The sequence below is a fragment of the Oncorhynchus tshawytscha genome, linkage group LG30 (assembly GCF_018296145.1).
Source record: "Oncorhynchus tshawytscha isolate Ot180627B linkage group LG30, Otsh_v2.0, whole genome shotgun sequence".
In the NCBI taxonomy this organism is placed as follows: domain Eukaryota; kingdom Metazoa; phylum Chordata; class Actinopteri; order Salmoniformes; family Salmonidae; genus Oncorhynchus; species Oncorhynchus tshawytscha.
The window spans coordinates 17,561,616-17,582,044 of record NC_056458.1 but is presented as its reverse complement, the minus strand read 5'-3'; the positions used below and the strand labels follow the sequence as shown (position 1 = coordinate 17,582,044).

The 20,429-nt window shown below is 40.1% G+C and overlaps 1 protein-coding gene across 1 annotated transcript; it reads left to right on the top strand.

Moving 5' to 3' along the window:
* Positions 1–10,131: 10,131 nt before the first annotated feature.
* LOC112228116 (olfactory receptor 1496-like) lies at positions 10,132–11,796 on the top strand. Its single transcript, XM_024393238.1, has one exon. The coding sequence runs from the start codon at positions 10,143–10,145 to the stop codon at positions 11,082–11,084; it is 942 nt and encodes a 313-aa protein (XP_024249006.1). The 5' UTR covers positions 10,132–10,142; the 3' UTR covers positions 11,085–11,796.
* Positions 11,797–20,429: the final 8,633 nt, after the last annotated feature.

Sequence of the window (20,429 nt, the reverse complement as noted above, 5' to 3'; positions counted from 1 at the left end):
GTTATTCTACAATGTAGAAAATAGTCAAATTAAAGAAAAACCCTTGAATGAGTACGTGTGTCTAAACTTTTGACTGGTACTGTATTTATATATTATATAAATTGTACATCCTATGACGGTGCCACATTGAAAATAAGGCCATTCTACTGCCAATATTTGTCTATGGAGATTGCATGGCTGTGTGGCCGATTTTATCCACCTGTCAGCAACGGGCAGGGGTGTAAAGTTCTTTGAAGTACTACTTAAGTAGTTTTTGGTGTATCTGTACTTTCCTAAAGAAAATAATGTTATTTTTTTACTCCTTACATTTTCCTTGACACCCAATAATACTAGTTACATTTTGAATTCCTAGCAGGACAGAAAAATGGTCTAATTCACACACTTATCAAGAGAACATCCCTGGTCATCTCTACTGCCTCTGACTCACTAACACCAAATGCTTTGTTTGTAAATTATGTTTGTAAATTAAGTGTTGAAGTGTGCCCCTGTCTATAAAAAACAACAAGATTGTGCTGTCTGGTTTGCTTAATATAAGGAATTTAAAATTATTTATACTTGTACTTTTGATACTTATGTATATTTTAGCAATTACATTTACTTTTGATACTTAAGTACATTTTAAACCAAATCCTTTTAGACTTTTACTCAAGTAACATTTTACTGGGTGACTTTCACTTTTACTTGAGTCATTTTCTACTAAGGTATCTTTACTTTTACTCAAGTATGACTTTATCACTGAGCTAAAGGCTAGAGCTGCCGCTTTCAAGGAGCGGTACACTAATCCGGACACTCATAATAAATCCCGCTACGACCTCCATCATACAGGCAAAGCGTGAATACAGGATTAAAATGGAATCCTCCTGCCCTGGCTCTGACGCTCAACGGATGGCTTGTGTTTACAATCTGTTTATCGCAGATTACTAATGGAAGCCCAGCTGTGAGCTGCTCAGCGACACGAGCCTACCGAGTTAAATGAAAGCACTAGCTGTTCCGGAGTGCTTTGTGATTTCACTCGCCATAGCCGATGTGAGTAAAACCTAGATTAACATTCGCAAGGCCGCAGGGCCAGACGGAATACCAGGACGTGTACTCAGAGCATGCTCTGACCAGCTGGGAAGTGTCTTCACTGACATTTTCAACCTATTCCTGATCCGGTCTTTTTCAAGCAGACCGCCATATTCCCAGTGCCCAAGAACACGAGATTACGCCCCCATCCACATCGATGGGGCTGTAGTTGAGAGCTGTAAGTTCCTCAGTGTCCACATCACTAAGAAATGAACATGGTCCACACACACAGTTGTGAAGAGGGCACGACATCCCCTCTTCCTCCTCAGGAGGCTGTAAAGATATGGCACGGGCCCTCAGATCCTCCCACACACACAGTTGTGAAGAGGGCACGACATCCCCTCTTCCTCCTCAGGAGGCTGTAAAGATATGGCACGGGCCCTCAGATCCTCCCACACACACAGTTGTGAAGAGGGCACGACATCCCCTCTTCCTCCTCAGGAGGCTGTAAAGATATGGCACGGGCCCTCAGATCCTCCCACACACACAGTTGTGAAGAGGGCACGACATCCCCTCTTCCTCCTCAGGAGGCTGTAAAGATATGGCACGGCCCCTCAGATCCTCCCACACACACAGTTGTGAAGAGGGCACGACATCCCCTCTTCCTCCTCAGGAGGCTGTAAAGATATGGGCCCTCAGATCCTCATAAAGTTCTACAGCTGCACGACTGACAGCATCTTGACTGGCTGCATCACTATTGGTACAGCAACTGCAAGGTACCCGACCGTAAGGCGCTACAGAGGGTGGTGCTTACAGCCCAGTACATTACTGGGGCTGAGCCGCCAGCCAACCAGGACCTCTATACCAAGCGGTGTCCAAAAAAATTGTCAAGGACTCCAGCCACCCAAGCCAAGGAATGTTCTCTCTGCTACCACATGGCAAGCAGGTACCAGTGTACCACGTCTGGAACGAACACTACCCTGAACAGCTTCTACCACTATGTCAGAAGACTGCTAAACAAGACCGCAAAATATCGAATCAAATGGCCACCCAGATTACCTGCATTGACCCTTTTTTGAACAAAGTCTTGCACTGACGCTATGCACACACACTGGACTCTACCCACACACTCACACATACATACACTGGCACCACAACACACATATACACACACACACACTACATACGTCCACACACACATAACATGGGCACATATGCATACTGATGCCACAAACACACTCACACACACCACATACAATGCTGCTACTGTCTATTATCTATCATGTTGCCTAGTCACATTATCCCTACCTACATGTACATAGTTACTGTACCTTAATTACCTTATACCCCTGCACATTGACTTGGTACCGGTATTCCCTATATATAGCCATGTTATTTTTACTCATTATTGTTAATCATTATTCCCTGTGTATTTATTCCTCATTTATTTTTTTGATCTTTATCTTTAACTCTGCATTGATGGAAAATGACCTGTAAGTAAGCATTTTACTGTTAGTCTACACCTGTTGTTTACAAAGCATATGACAAATAACATTTGGTTTGGATTTGATTTGATTTTCCTAGTAATTGACAGATGACCTATGGAAAGTGTCATTATGAAGAGAATGTAACTTTAGACTTACAGCATATTAACTTTCAACTATAGATGTTTCTATCCAATTTTGGATATTCTAACGTTGTGCACATTCTGGAGGGTTCTCAGTACCTTCTGGGATATCGCTGATGAACTGCAAAGTGGATAAACATGTTTATCAGAGGTCATTATCCACTTGATACTTTCATCCCCTGGAAAGCAATTAAAAACCACACACTGATGAGACCTAAAGGACACTCCGACCAAATGGAGCACTCTGTGGCCAGTGTCTGGAGGATAGGGTGAAGCAGATGAGGACAGCGCAGTAATTACCTCCCGTCAGACAACACTGATGTAACTCTGATGGAACTGGATGGAGGGAGGAGGGAGCCATGTACCCAATGTGGCCATGCGAACAATGGCAACCCACGTTTGAGGGGTTAAAATTACTCTAGGCCTATATCGCTTTGTGACCTCTGCATATTGTAGATGAGAGCTTAGGTCAAATTAAATTAAATTTTATTTGTCAAATGCGCCGAATACAGCAGGTGTAGACCTTACAGTGAAATGCTTACTTACAAGCCCTTAACAATGCAGTTTGGAGAAAATACCTAAAAAAGTAAGGGATAAGAAAAACAAAAAATTAAAGAGCAGCAGTAAATCACAATAGTGGGGCTATATACAGGGGGTACCGGTACAGAGTCAATGTGTCAATGTGCGGGGGCACTGGTGTCGAGGTAATTGAGATAATGATGTACATCTAGGTAGGGTTATTAAAGTGGCTATGCATAGATAATAACAGAGAGTAGTAGCAGCTTTTGGGGGGGGGGGAATAGTCTGGGTAGCCATTTGATTAGCTGTTCAGGAGTGGGGGTAGTAGCTGTTTAGAAGCCTCTTGGACCTAGACTTGGCGCTCCGGTACCACTTGCTGTGCGGTAGCAGAGAGAACAGTCTATGACTAGTGTGGCTGGAGTCTTTGACCATTTTCAGGGCCTTCCTCTGACACCGCCTGGTATAGAGGTCCTGGATGGCAGGAAGCTTGACCCCGGTGATGTACTGAGCCGTCAACATTGTGTTTTTGAGATTTACAACAAACTGTCTGTTGTACATAGAGTGAGTGAGGATGAAATCTTTTTCAATGACTGAGGAAAATATATTCAAAGTATACTTCATTCAGACTGATTCAAAAGCACAAAAATAAAAGTAGCTGGTTGGTCCATGTTATCACTATCTGTGTGTTAGGGCAGTAAATATCATAGCTAAAATGCTTTGTTTTCAGGGGATTTTTACTCAAAGTCCCATTCCAGCTATTTTTTAAAACTTTTCCAGTTAAAAAACGATATTCCAAGTACAAATACAGTAAAGAACACACACTCAATGGTTACATTTAAAAAAAAAACATTTTTTTTAGTTTAGACACAACTGCGAAAATTAAGTGTTTGGCAATTCAAGGAGTTGGTCTGATTGTGTACTGTGATGTCATCGGCCTCCCCCTTGCTTGCGGGAACAATTGAGGAGCAATTGAGGACAAAAGAGAAAAGACCCACCCCCACTTGTGCCATGTCAGAGGACACCTGGACTACCTATTGAGCCTTTTGTTAAGTAAATGAGGTAATAAATTAGGTTCTACAGAGGCTGGCGGAGATCTTTAAGTGTTTTATATGGTGTGTGTGCGCGCTGTTTTTTATAGTTCTTCGGAAGAATACTTGCAATACTTGGCTCCCATAAGAATATAGATGAATTGCCCTGACCTAGGGTGTTGTTTATTTCATCCAAACTGAATACATTTCATTGAATCTCCCCCAAAAATGGACCTGTTATGTTTGTTAGCCAATTATTTACATCTTTGAGCTGCATTCTGTGTATTAAATGTGCTATGCAAATAAATTAATTGTTGTAATTATTATTATTATAAAATCCTGGACATTTCTAAATAACCAGCAATAACCAGCAACCAAACCAATCAACTCCAGCCACTTTAATAATGGGAATTGATGGAAATTTATGTAAAATATATCACTAGCCACTTTAAACAATGCTACTTAATATAATGTTTACATACCCTACATTATTCATCTCATATGTATACGTATATACTGTACTCTATATCAATCACGGACTACAGGAAGAAATCCAGCCCAGTCACGGACCAGGATGTCTTGCTCCCAGGCAGACTAAATAACTTTTTTGCCCGCTTTGAGGACAATACAGTGCCACTGACACGACCTGCAACGAAAACATGCGGTCTCTCCTTCACTGCAGCCGAGGTGAGTAAGACATTTAAACGTGTTAACCCTCGCAAGGCTGCAGGCCCAGACGGCATCCCCAGCCGCGCCCTCAGAGCATGCGCAGACCAGCTGGCCGGTGTGTTTACGGACATATTCAATCAATCCCTATACCAGTCTGCTGTTCCCACATGCTTCAAGAGGGCCACCATTGTTCCTGTTCCCAAGAAAGCTAAGGTAACTGAGCTAAACGACTACCGCCCCGTAGCACTCACTTCCGTCATCATGAAGTGCTTTGAGAGACTAGTCAAGGACCATATCACCTCCACCCTACCTGACACCCTAGACCCACTCCAATTTGCTTACCGCCCAAATAGGTCCACAGACGATGCAATCTCAACCACACTGCACACTGCCCTAACCCATCTGGACAAGAGGAATACCTATGTGAGAATGCTGTTCATCGACTACAGCTCGGCATTCAACACCATAGTACCCTCCAAGCTCGTCATCAAGCTCGAGACCCTGGGTCTCGACCCCGCCCTGTGCAACTGGGTACTGGACTTCCTGACGGGCCGCCCCCAGGTGGTGAGGGTAGGCAACAACATCTCCTCCCCGCTGATCCTCAACACTGGGGCCCCACAAGGGTGCGTTCTGAGCCCTCTCCTGTACTCCCTGTTCACCCACGACTGCGTGGCCACGCACGCCTCCAACTCAATCATCAAGTTTGCGGACAACACAACAGTGGTAGGCTTGATTACCAACAACGACGAGACGGCCTACAGGGAGGAGGTGAGGGCCCTCGGAGTGTGGTGTCAGGAAAATAACCTCACACTCAACGTCAACAAAACTAAGGAGATGATTGTGGACTTCAGGAAACAGCAGAGGGAACACCCCCCTATCCACATCGATGGAACAGTAGTGGAGAGGGTAGCAAGTTTAAGTTCAAATCAAATCAAATCAAATTTATTTATATAGCCCTTCGTACATCAGCTGATATCTCAAAGTGCTGTACAGAAACCCAGCCTAAAACCCCAAACAGCAAGCAATGCAGGTGTAGACGCACGGTGGCTAGGAAAAACTCCCTAGAAAGGCCAAAACCTAGGAAGAAACCTAGAGAGGAACCAGGCTATGTGGGGTGGCCAGTCCTCTTCTGGCTGTGCCGGGTGGAGATTATAACAGAACATGGCCAAGATGTTCAAATGTTCATAAATGACCAGCATGGTCGAATAATAATAAGGCAGAACAGTTGAAACTGGAGCAGCAGCACAGTCAGGTGGAAGTTGAAACTGGAGCAGCAGCATGGCCAGGTGGACTAGTTCCTTGGCATACACATCACAGACAAACTGAATTGGTCCACTCACACAGACAGCATCGTGAAGAAGGCGCAGCAGCGCCTCTTCAACCTCAGGAGGCTGAAGAAATTCGGCTTGTCACCAAAAGCACTCACAAACTTCTACAGATACACAATCGAGAGCATCCTGGCGGGCTGTATCATCGCCTGGTACGGCAACTGCTCCGCCCTCAACCGTAAGGCTCTCCAGAGGGTAGTGAGGTCTGCACAACGCATCACCGGGGGCAAACTACCTGCCCTCCAGGACACCTACACCACCCGATGTTACAGGAAGGCCATAAAGATCATCAAGGACATCAACCACCCGAGCCACTGCCTGTTCACCCCGCTATCATCCAGAAGGCGAGGTCAGTACAGGTGCATCAAAGCTCAAGGCCATCAGACTGTTAACCAGCCACCACTAACATTGAGTGGCTGCTGCCAACACACTAACACTGACACCGACTCAACTCCAGCCACTTTAATAATGGGAATTGATGGGAAATTATGTAAATATATCACTAGCCACTTTAAACAATGCTACCTTATATAATGTTACTTACCCTACATTATTCATCTCATATGCATACGTATATACTGTACTCTATATCATCGACTGCATCCTTATGTAATACATGTATCACTAGCCACTTTAACTATGCCACTTTGTTTACATACTCATCTCATATGTATATACTGTACTCGATACCATCTACTGTATCTTGCCTATGCTGCTCTGTACCATCACTCATTCATATATCCTTATGTACATATTCTTTATCCCCTTACACTGTGTATAAGACAGTAGTTTGGGAATTGTTAGTTAGATTACTTGTTGGTTATTACTGCATTGTCGGAACTAGAAGCACAAGCATTTCGCTACACTCGCATTAACATCTGCTAACCATGTGTATGTGACAAATAAAATAAAATTTGATTTGATTTGATCTACTGCATTTTTATGTAATACATGTATCACTAGCCACTTTAAACTATGCCACTTTGTTTACATACCCTACATTAATCATCTCATATGTATATACTGTACTCGATACCATCTACTGCATCTTGCCTATGCCGTTCTGTACCATCACTCATTCATATATCTTTATGTACATATTCTTTATCCCTTTACACTTGTGTGTATAAGGTAGTAGTTTTTGAATTGTAGATTACTCGTTGGTTATTACTGCATTGTCGGAACTAGAAGCACAAGCATTTCGCTACACTCGCATTAACATCTGATAACCATGTGTATGTGACAAATAAAATTGATTTGATTTGAACCTATAAACAGTTTGGATCAAACGACAACACCCTTGTTAAGTCAAACATAAGATAAAACTTTTTAAAAACGAACTATCCCTTTAATGTCAGGGCCCTAACCAACAAAAGTATTGCTCAATGTGTGTGATCCTGTACCAAGATGTTTTTCCCATTAAATAAATAAGTTGATCAATTAAAATGCAATTCATTTGTGCAGTTAAGTATATTTTTCATGTCACTACTATATTTGACATTGTTTCAGCAGTGTTATTGACACAGTGTGTCTAGGAACACACAGATTACAGCTAGTGTCCTGTGGGATTGGAATACTCAACATCAGTCTAATATGTTGCACAAATAACTGACGTCATGTTTTTACATGTCTTAACAAAAAGACACTTGATGCAACATTTTCATTCACTTCTGCCAACCTGGGGAGGTGCAACACTGGCAGTGTTGGATTGAGAGGGACATTTCATTGCATTTTTATTTAACCTTTATTTAACTCTCAGACTCTCAGAAACAGGTAAATCATGCACACTGCATTTTCATTTTCTGAATAACTCTTAATTTATGGTTTCTCTTTTAAGTATTTTCTTTAAAATGTGTTTATTGTATACATTTGTTTCCTTGTTTTGAATCATTTCCTGTTGAGTTATTATTGTTTAATTCAATAACTAGGGATCACTGGAGCTAAGTTGTCTGAAGGTACAATGATATTTAGAAATAATGTATAGTAGGCTAGTTAAAGCCATTTCATTAGTTCATTATCAAATCATTTCTGTGTAACATTTAAGTACCTTACTGTGATTGTTTTCAACACTGAAACTGAAAACGAGCTGTTATTGGAAGAGCAGTTTGGAATTCTCTTTCTTATTGGTCTACATGGGGCAGCAGGTATCCTAGTGGATAGAGCGTTGGACTAATAACTGAAAGGTTGCAACATCAAATCCCCGAGCTGACAAGGTACAAATCTGTTGTTCTACCCCTGAACAAAGCAGTTAACCCACTGTTCAGAGGCCATCATTGAAAATAAACATTTGTTCTTAACTGACTTGCCTTGTTAAATAAAGATGAAAAATAACTAATTTGGCCAAAACTCCATCCCACCAAAACAGGTAGAAATTTCAGGTGGTCTTTTCAAACAGTTCGTACACTAAAAGGGTATTAACATAATTTTCACAATTTCATAGAATTATTCCGACCTCATAGTGTGGAAATATATGTAAAACACAGGAAATTACCTTTTTGACCGCAACAGGCCTTTAACAATTCTCTATCCAGTTTGAATAATGACATGCACTTCCTTCTCAGAGGTAATTGTTCCCTGACGTCCCTGCTAGTCGGAACATGGGAGAACCTTAATGCTTTTAATTAAACTCAATTAAACTCAATTAAACTTAATTAAACTAAATTAAAATCAAATTACCACATTCATACAATGGATAAGAGATTAATGTAGATCATATTTACTAAGTGTTTGCACTAGGTGGAATTTAAAGGTTGTTGAGAATAATAAGTCATTTCGATGAAGAATAAATGAAGACAATTTCATGTTTTATCTTATTTATGTGTGTTTTACCCACAGAACACCAGTCTCAACGTCAACAGTGAAGAGGCGACTCCGGGATGCTGGCCTTCTAGGCAGAGTTCCTCTGTCCGTGTCTGTGTTCTTTTGCCCATCTTAATCTTTTATTTTTATTGGCCAGCCTGAGATATGGCTTTTTCTTTGCAACTCTGCCTAGAAGGCCAGCATCTCGGAGTCGCCTCTTCACTGTTGACATCGAGACTGGTGTTTTGCAGGTACTATTTAATGAAGCTGCCAGTTGAAGACTTGTGAGGTGTATGTTTCTCAAACTAGATACTCTAATGTACTTGTTCACTTGCTCAGTTGTACACGGGGCCTCTCACTCCTCTTTCTATTCTGGTTAGAGCCAGTTTGCGCTGTTCTGTGAAGGGAGTAGTACACAGCATTATATGAAATCTTCAGTTTCTTTGCAATTTCTCACATGGAATAGCCTTCATTTCTCAGAACAAGAACAGAATGATGAGTTTCAGAAGAACGTTCTTTGTTTCTGGCCATTTTGAGCCTGTAATTGAACCCACAAATGCTGATGCTCCAGATACTCAACTGGTCTAAAGAAGGCCAGTTTTATTGCTTCTTTAATCAGGACAACAGTTTTCAGCTGTGCCAACATACTTGCAAAAGGGTTTTCTAATGATCAATTAACCTTTTAAAATGATCAACTTGGATTAGCTAACACAATGTGCCATTGGAACACAAGAGTGATGGTTGCTGATAATGAGCCTCTGTACGCCTATGTAGATATTTCCAGCAGTTTCCAGCTACAATAGTCATTTACAACATTAACAATATCTACACTGTATTTCTGATCAATTTGATGTTATTTTAAAGGACAAAAAATGTCATTTTCTTTCAAAAACAAGGACATTTCTTAGTGACCCCAAACTTTTGAACGGTAGCTTATGTAAATTAGATATTTCTGCATTTCATTTTCTATACATTTGCAAAACAATGTATAAAAATGTTTTCACTTTGTCATAATAGGGTGGGTGGATGGGTGAGAATAAAATATACTTCATCCATTTTGAATTCAGGATGTAACAAAATGTGTAATAGACAAGTGGTATGAATACTTTCGGAAGGTAGAGTTGTATAAAGGCAATGTTTCTTGTCTTTTCAGAATTCAAGACAAACATGGACAACACATCTGTAACAGTATTTACCATGACTGCGTATGCTGTCATGGAAAATAACAAGTACCTGCAGTTTTCGATATTTATGTTGTTGTATATTTTGATCATCTCTTTCAATTTGCTGCTGATTGCTGTGATATGCTGTCAGAGAGCTCTGCATCAACCCATGTACGTGTTCATATGTAACTTAGCTGCTAACGGACTATACGGCAGCACTGGATTTCTTCCCTCGACTCTGATTCTACTTTTGTCTGAGACATATGAGATATCGTTGCCATGGTGTCTAATACAAATCTATTGGATACATACATATGCAGCGGTTGAATTTCATATTTTGGCTGTCATGGGATATGACCGGTATGTTGCCATCTGTTATCCACTACATTATCATAGCATCATGTCTATTCCCAAGATGTGTAAACTTATTGCATTGGCATGGCTATATCCCTTTTCTCTCTTTCTGATGTACTTCGGCTTTACTTTGAGATTGAGGTTTTGTGGGAGGTTCATACATTTTAAATTGTTTTGTGTCAATTTTGAATTGGTGAAAAATGCGTGTTCTACTACATCTTACCATAGTATTGTAGGACTTGTGCTAATAGCTTTCCTTATGATCCCACAGCTCCTCATGATTATATTCTCATATGCACACATTTTCAGGGTCTGTCTGAAATCCTCAAAAGAATCTCAGGTCAAAGCACTGAAAACGTGCATCCCTCATTTACTTTCAGTAATAAACTACTCTATTGGAGGGTTATTTGAAATAGCTCAAAGTAGATTTAACATGAGTGGGACATCTTTTATGGTTCGGATCATCATGTCACTATACTATACATTGCTTACGCCATTGATAAACCCTGCAATTTACGGAATGGCCAATCAAGCCATCAGAACGCATGTCTTTAAAAAATGCCGTGTGTCTAACAGGTTGGCCTCCTGTTAAAAATGGGTTAAACACAGTTCTAGTCTTGTAGACAAAGTTTTCATGATGAATAATGAATAAATTCTTAAAGTAAAAGCAATGTCACCGAAAAACTGCAACGTGCAATTATGGCAAGATGTACATGAAACAGATACTGTATGTAAATGTCTCATCAAGATGTGGGTGGAGCCTGTCGAGCTTTACATGAACCCTATTATAACAGAATTGAATGGGATATTTACACTTCACATTTGTGAATGTACTTTTCAAAACCACCATGTAGACCTACAATTATGCTGTAAACATTATTTTAGTTCTAAAGTCACTATAAATAAAGTGTATGAAAACAATGAAAAGCATCTGTAATCCACAATAGTGTATATTTTCATGTTGTCATCATTATTAGCACGAGAGTACTTGTATAATTAGAACTATTTCTGCCACTGTCTGCCCTGTCTCAGAAAGCTGCCCTTCACCTCTGTTGATTTTTTGTTTAGCTATAATCATTTATATATGTATCTAAATACCCAATTGGTCAAAAAAGGGCTCCATGTGGGTTTTCTTAGTCAAGTCTAGGTTTTATATTTAATATCTTATACAGCATACAGCCGCATCAGTCACCAGACTACATTTTAGTCTGAGGCCTACTGTACATAGAGAATGAGACAGAATAAGTTCAAATTTGTTAAGTGATGAACAATAATTGTAACTTATATATATTTCATGAATTTCTCTGTCAATTTAATAATAAAAATGAAAAGTACAAGATTAAACAACTCTGTTTTTTTGTGTGCGATTTCCTTTATTTTGGAAATATCAATCATCAACCTAAATCATGGGTTATCTACAGTATGTATAAACGAATACAAGAGTTTGTAATGATCAAAATGGAAAATATAGACTGGCTGTAATCCATCATTTCTGAAAGTTTTACTTTGCTTGACAAATGGCTGATGTTAGTAATGATGATTGGGAGTCCTTGTATTGATGCGCTATTCACATTGTCCCCGATTCCAACCCAGGGTAAGCACACGCAAATGGAAAGTCATTCCTTTTTATGTACTTTTATCTCTATGCATATTCTGACCTTGAATTTAAGCATGAGAATAGCATGCTATTCACCCGTTGGCTCAGGGTGGAGATTTAAGAAATGAAGGTGTCGCGGAGGTGTCTACAGATGAACCCTATTCTGACCTTCACTTCATTCCCTCCTAATCCCACCACCTTTATGCGCCAAGAAACCTTGAATAAGGTCGAGCAAACCTGACGGTTTCTCAGTAGAGAAAGCATCTACTTTCTTTTTTTTCTGACAGAAATAATAGCATTCTCCATGCACTGTAATTTATAAATGGATAAGAGCAATATAAAAGAGCTAGGAAAATAAGTAGTCCGTTAGGAGAAGGGGATTGTGAATACACATAGCAATTGTTTTAGATTGTTTTTCCTTAGGAACCATGTAGACAAATGTGAAACTAGTCATATGGAAGCAAACTGAAAATCATATCAACATGACGTGTGGCGTACCCTTTTCCACAGTGAAATAGGCTAGAATAAACAGCTGTGCCGTTATTCAACATTTGAATTGTGTGCCCTCACAATTTGCATGGATGAAATTTGGACACCCAAGTTAGAGGCTTCTGTAGGGCTGAACCTGCCGAGTTGATGTATGTTTTAATTATAGCCTATGCTTGTGCTTTTCTCCGTTTTATATTAAATTGTGTATCATGTCATATATTAGCCACTATCGGGAGCCACCGTCAGTAATACACACATTTATAACTGTTACTTTAGTGTTAGTTTTCTTCCATTTGTAGCGTACATTTGACATCATTCCATTCTGTTTACCTTTCTTTCCTCTAGCACGTGGATCACATTAGTGGATCATATTAGTGGATCATATTAGGCTAACGTTGTGCAGTAATTTGGGACATGTAGTCTATTTGAATCATTATGGAACTCAGACCAGGTAGCAGTTTAAACCTGGAGCCTGGCTCACGGTTCACAACGACTGGACTGTTGTCATACAGTTCCATGAATAGTGAGGATTAAGGGTATATTTATAGGACTATTGTTCAACCCCTATTGTACACTTTTTTCCACCATCCAATATTTCATGTGTTTCAGGATGAATCAAACCCATGTATTTTTGATTCATCAATATATTTTGTGCGTAAAGGCTCTCCAAACACGTTTATTTAATGATTCATACATGCTTTCCTAACCCTAAAATGTGCCTAAAGAATCTACAGGATCAGGCTATTTTTAAATCTACAAGTTGCTGCTGAAACGGAGATGAAGATGCATAGATGGCATTCTTTCATTAATCCATCTATTCTGAATCTGTTCTGTCCACAAAATTATAATAAAATATACACCGTATTGAAAGGGATAGCTTAAGATAAATGTACTGAAAACCCTATTGAATGGAAACTACAGAGAAAATCTGTTGGCCAGCAAGTGGGAGGGTTTTCAGTAGTTGAATTAAATTAATTCAGAGAGTGCAGTGGCGACCTGTCATTTAGCACAGGTGGGGCAGAGCCCTAACCCTAACCCACATGTTTTGCCCCCCAAAAAACAAACAGGCTTGCCTGTTTTGCATGTTATATTGGCAATAATTATGTGTCACATATCAAAATATCTTACAGGCATAACCTGTTGCTGTGTCTCTCTGTGCCTGTGTGTCTATGTGCCTGTGTATCTATATGCCTGTGTTTTGCTACAGCTTTGATTGTGAATACAATTTGACCCACTACAGTTGAGTCTGAAGTTTACATACACCTTAGCCAAATACATTTAAACTCAGTTTTTCACAATTCCTGACATTTAATTCTAGTAAAAATTCTCTTAGGTCAGTTAGGATCACCACTTTATTTTAAGAATGTGAAATGTCAGAATAATAGTAGAGAGGATGATTTATTTCAGCTTTTATTTCGTTCATCACATTCCCAGTGGGTCAGAGGTTTACATACACTCAATCCGTATTTGGTAACATTGCCTTTAAATTGTTTAACTTGGGTCAAACGTTTTGGGTAGCCTTCCACAAGCTTCCCACAATAAGTTTGGTGATTTTTGGCCCATTCCTCCTGACAGAGTTGGTGTAACTGAGTCAGGTTTGTAGGCCTCCTTGCTTGCACATGCTTTTTCAGTTCTGCCCACAAATATTCTATCGGATTGAGGTCAGGGCTTTGTGATGGCTACTCCAATACATTGACTTTGTTGTCCTTAAGCCATTTTGCCATAACTTTGGCAGTATGCTTGGGGTCATTGTCCATTTGGTAGACCCATTTGTGACCAACCTTTAACTTCCTGACTGATGTCTTGAGATGTTGCTTCACTATATCCACATAATTTTCATTCCTCATGACGCCATCTATTTTGTGAAGTGCACCAGTCCCTCCTGCAACAAAGCACCCCCACAACATGATGCTGCCACTCCCGTGCTTCACAGTTGGGATGGTGTTCTTCGGCTTGCAAGCATCCCCCTTTTTCCTCCAAACATAACGATGGGGATTATGGCCAAACAGTTCTATTTTTATTTCATCAGACCAAAGGACATTTCTCCAAAAAAGTACGATCTTTGTCCCCATGTGCAGTTGCAAACCGTAGTCTGGATTTTTTATGGCGGTTTTGGAGCAGTGGCTTCTTCCTTGCTGAGCGGCCTTTCAGGTTATGTCAATATAGGACTCGTTTAACTTTGGATAAATATACTTTTGTACCTGTTTCCTCCGTCATCTTCACAAGGTCCTTTGCTGTTGTTCTGGGATTGATTTGCACTTTTCGCACCAAAGTACGTTCATCTCTAGGAGACAGAACAAGTCTCCTTCCTGAGCAGTATGACAGCTGCGTGGTCCCATGGTGTTTATACTTGCGTATTATTGTTTGTACAGATGAACCTGGTACATTCAGGCGTTTGGAAATGTCTCCCAAGGATGAACCAGACTTGATTTCTGATTTCTTTTGATTTTCCCATGTCATGCAAAGAGGCACTGACTTTGAAGGTAGGCCTTGAAATACATCCACAGGTACACCTCCAAATGACTCAAATTATGTCAATGAGCCTATCATAAGCTTCTAAAGCCATGACATAATTTTCTGGAATTTTCCAAGCTGTTTAAAGGCACAGTCAACTTCTGACCCACTGGAATTGTGATAAGGGGAATTATAAGTTAAATCATCTGTCTGTAAACAATTGTTGGAAAAATGACTTGTGTAATGCACAAAGCAGATGTCCTACCCAACTTGCCAAAACTATAGTTTGTTAACATGAAATTTGTGTAGTGATTGAAAAACGAGTTTTAATTTTCAACTGTATATTGGAGTAAAATAAATTATTGATTGAACCTTCAACATGCACATGCACAGTTCTATAAAGGCAGAATTCAAGACAAACATGGACAACACATCTGTAACAGTATTCACCATGACTGCGACCTGTCATTCAGCACAGAGCCCCACTTGTTTTGAGCCCCACATTGACCCCCCACAAAATGTTATTTTGCTTATTAACTCAATGTTTCATTGAGTTAATAAGCCACATACAAACATAGTCTCTTTTTGTTTTCTTGAGTAAGGCAGCTCCAAAATGCAGGTGTTTCAACCTAGATCAGTGCTTTCTGTGGTGGTGGGGCAAGCCAGCAGAAAATACGGAGAGTTGCGTCGTGATTGGCTCAGTGTTCTGTCACTCATGGGGACACTACGTCACCGCCAAGTCTAAGGGTAGAGCTAGAAAATTCTAGCCCTTTGGGTGCTGCCATAGAGTTACATTAGATGTGCCCATCCAAGAAGGCTCAAAGTCATTGGCCACAGATAAAATTACGTCAAATCACGTTATATGTACAGTAGCTTTAATTGGACTGATTAGGTCAACATCGTACTTTCAAAATCTTAGCTGGCAGTCATCATCACGAATCAAGTTGACAATTCACTGGCAAATCTGTTTTAATCCTTGTCATATGAGGAGAAATAATGAAGAGAAGCTATAGCTAAAACGTATCGGTGCTCATCGGCCATTGGAAATAAACATTACACAATCGCAATTTCAACAATGAGTGGTTTGGAAGAAATCAGTGACAGTAGCTAACTGCAAGCATTGTGAAGCAATCACTAGCCTGTTATTCAGTGGAGTTGCTGTGTGGTCCCATATCTGGAAATAAGGGGCTCTTTTCCAAGTTTAAAATGATAAACATTCAACATTTGCCATGCTGTCAATGAAGCATGATTTTGTTCCGCGCTCAAAACAACTGTTAACTCGGAACTGCGAAAACTTGACTTCAGTGAGTTCAAGACAACTGGGAAGTCTTCTGTGATGTATATACAGTGCCTTGCGAAAATATTCGGCCCCCTTGAACTTTGCGACCTTTTGCCACATTTCAGGCTTCAAACATAAAGATATAAAACTGTATTTTTTTGTGAAGAATCAACAACAAGTGGGACACAATCATGAAGTGGAATGACATTTATTGGATATTTCAAACTTTTTTAACAAATCAAAAACTGAAAAATTGGGCGTGCAAAATTATTCAGCCCCTTTACTTTCAGTGCAGCAAACTCTCTCCAGAAGTTCAGTGAGGATCTCTGAATGATCCAATGTTGACCTAAATGACTAATGATGATAAATACAATCCACCTGTGCGTAATCAAGTCTCCGTATAAATGCACCTGCACTGTGATAGTCTCAGAGGTCCGTTAAAAGCGCAGAGAGCATCATGAAGAACAAGGAACACACCAGGCAGGTCCGAGATACTGTTGTGAAGAAGTTTAAAGCCGGATTTGGATACAAAAAGATTTCCCAAGCTTTAAACATCCCAAGGAGCACTTTTTGCTATGTCTTTTGGCATGTCAAAACTGCTTGTCAAAATGTGTTTCATAAAAAATAATGAAAAGGGATGTCTGATAGCCTCAATAAATGGACACATTTGTAGTTGTCATTGCATGTGTAGATTTATTTTTTACTTCTTGAGAATTGACTTGAAAAAACTTGTGACTCGACATTGACTCAAACTTGACTTGCTCGTAGAATGCACAACTTGGACTTGACTCGAGACTCGACCCGTTCTACTTGGACTCAACTTGAGAGTAAGACCTTAATTGTGACTTACGACTTGCTTGTGACACGAATAATAGTGATCTGGTCCCACCTCTGATGGTTACACGCTGTTGTACATTGCTATCTCCAGGCAGCATTGGGCTACTGAAGGTAATTAAACTTACCCTCCGGCTTGTCCTTCATCAATGAACAAACATAAAACACAAAGCATGCTCAAACATTGAACAGCTTTTTACATTCAGCTATTTACCTTTTTGCAGAGAACACTTCGAAATGTAACACTTTCTTATGTTGCTTTTACTTAAAATGTCAAATATTTATTAGGAACACAATGTACACGTTGGGTTCACTGTTCTTCAGATCACACACACACCTAGGAATCAGGGCCGGATTAAGACATCATAGGCCCTGGGGCTATGTTTTTTTATAGGCTCCCTCCCCCCGCGCCCCTCCCCTACAAATTGGGAGTTGTTGAGAAATTATTATTTCTATTGGTTCTACAGACAGATAGTCTTCACTTTTCAGCAGTCGGCATTTGCTTTCCAATACTTTACGTTTTTCTTGAGATTATATTTTGAAATCTGCAAAAGGCAAACTGACAGCCGCAACCAACCATAGAAATATAATCCATAGATAGTTCCCATTCTAGTCAGGACTGGCATCCATTGCTAGTGTACCCATGAGTTTCATAGTCAAATTGCCAGGATAAGCGGTTAGGAGACCCTTCTATGGACTATATGTCTTTGGCCACAACCGCAACAAGCTGTAGCCTATAATGCAGCCTTTCCAACTGTTGGCATACCGGTAACTGCCAAAATAAAGGAAACATTTGAGTAAACAAGGGATACAAAGAATATGTTGTGTGTGGGGTGCATTTTCCTGGCATGGTTTAGGTCTATGCCATGGCGCATTGAAGCTGTTCTGGCAGCTCGTGGTGGCACAACACCTTTTTAAGACATTTTATGTTGGCGTTTCCTTAATTTTGGCAGATACCTGTATGTAGTTGAGATAAAACCTAATCTACAGTTATTTTTTTATAAACTATTGATCCTCTGTGCCTAAATTATGCTCTCTGGTGTATTTTCAACATTGAGAGAGGACTCCTGTGGTTGGATAAAAATTATTATTATTATAGTAAACATTTTGTTGGCCTCTTGGGCCCCCCACAGGCCTGGGCCCAGGGGCCTCAGCCCCGGTAAGCCCCTGCATTAATCGGGCCCTGCTCGGAATACAAAACCAATTACAAACATTTGGATAGATAGCATGCATACAAAAATAGACATGTGTTTCTGATCAATGATTCACAATTTACATTACTGGTTTATTATTGCCAGTTCTTGTATGTCTGTCTGTCTGCCTCTGTGCACCAGTTTGTGTTTATTATAAGAGAGTTAATGGCTGCCTACCTACACTACATGACCTAAAGTATGTGGACACCTGCTCATCAAACATCTCATTCCAAAATCATGGGCATTAATATGGAGTTGATCCCCCTATAACAGCCTCCACTCTTCTGGAAAGGCATGTATGGACCTCGCTTTGTGCACAGGAGCATTGTCATGCTGAAACAGGACAGGGCCTTCCCCAAACTGTTGCCACAAAGCTGGGAGCACAGATTCATCTAGAAGGTCATTGTATGCTGTGTCATGATGTTGGCCTCTTTGGGTATAGCAAGCCCCATCCCCTTCTCCCTGCCTCCCCCTTGCCTCCTTCAACTAGGTTGCTGTGGTCAGAGAGACATCATAAATTCCTGAGGATCTCCTCATGGACACACAGTATGGAGAGAGTACATTTTCATAGAGAACAAAGCAATTCCTTCCACCTCACAGAACTTGAGGTACGAACAAATTTCATGTTCCGGAGAAAGTATAAAAGATCGGTGAAGAATCCAGCTACGAACTGGTCCGTTTGTCACAACTTGGGGAAGCTCATGGGAGACGGTGTGGCCACATTACCATAACACTGTTTATATAATAGCCTCAGATATGAGGTTTACATCTAATTGTTGTATAATATGAATGAGTGAGTATGATACTGTTTGTAAAATTGTGTAATATGATTTTGGACTGTTTAATGAAGGAAAACTCAAAAAGGGGATTGGAGTTAACTAAATCAGAGGACCGCACCTGAGCCCAGTTAGGGTTAGGCGTCCTGGGATAGCCCTTTTCTGCCATTCCAAATAAAACCCAACTTTGAGAAATTATCACCAGACCATGTTTTTCTCCATTAGGGGAGGACAAAGGTTGTGGACCATTGCTGAATCTTTTAACCATACCACGTGGTTAAACTCTTAGACTATCGATACCGACAGAATAAGAACAAGTCTTTGATATTAATTACTAGTCTGCAGCTAGGAATTCAGTATCATTGAACCGAAGAACGACAACCGCCGAAACATCCACTCTATAACGAAACGAATGAAAGTCACTCTGAACTATCCACTATAACCACGACAGAGAGAGAGGGGGAGAGAGACAGACAGTTCTACAAAAGAAACAAACTTTTCACCAGCGATCAAGACGACACACTATATTGATTGCAATTTTTCCAGAATGAGTGAGCGTTCATGTGCAAGGGATTAGCATTTCAATTGTTATAATTAGCACTCTGTATTGACTTCTTAGTCGACCCCCACTTTCCCTTTTGTCTAACAAGCTGCCATGCCGGTTTAGCCCACTAGGGCACATTCTCCTATCATTTCTTGTAACCATATTTACTGTATGTTTATGCATTTCTGTGAATTACTAAGTTAGTAATAAATAAATGATTTAAGACAATTGATGTATGGATGACTCATAGTGAAGACTGGGTTCGTGTAGATAACCAATAATTTACGACGTTTGGGATGAGACTAACGTGATGTAAAGTAAATAATTAATTAATTTGAAGACTAATTGATCAGATAAAATATCTGAAAAGTTATTTTAGGAAATTATAATTTTGTAATCTGAATATTTTTCCTTGTTGCCCCGACTTCCTAGTTAATTACATTTACATGATTAATCAGTCTAATCGCGTAATACTAAATACAGAGAATTTTTGATAAAACTTATAAGTCTTCAGTTTAATGATAGTAAAGACACGACAGCTGTAATGTTAAGATTTCCATTCACTGGAAGTAAGATGCCCAAACCATGAAAATCAGCCCTAGACCATTTTTCCTCATCCATCAAACTTTACAGTTGGAAATATGCATTGGGGCAGGTAGAGTTCTCCTTACAACCGCCAAACCCAGATTCGTCCGTCGGACTTCCAGATGGTGAAGAGTGATTCATCACTCCAGATAACATGTTTTCACTGTTCCAGAGACCAATGGCGAC

Excerpts from the sequence above, each read along its gene's own strand:
- LOC112228116 (XM_024393238.1), top strand. The coding sequence starts at position 10,143 with ATGGACAACACATCTGTAACAGTATTTACCATGACTGCGTATGCTGTC.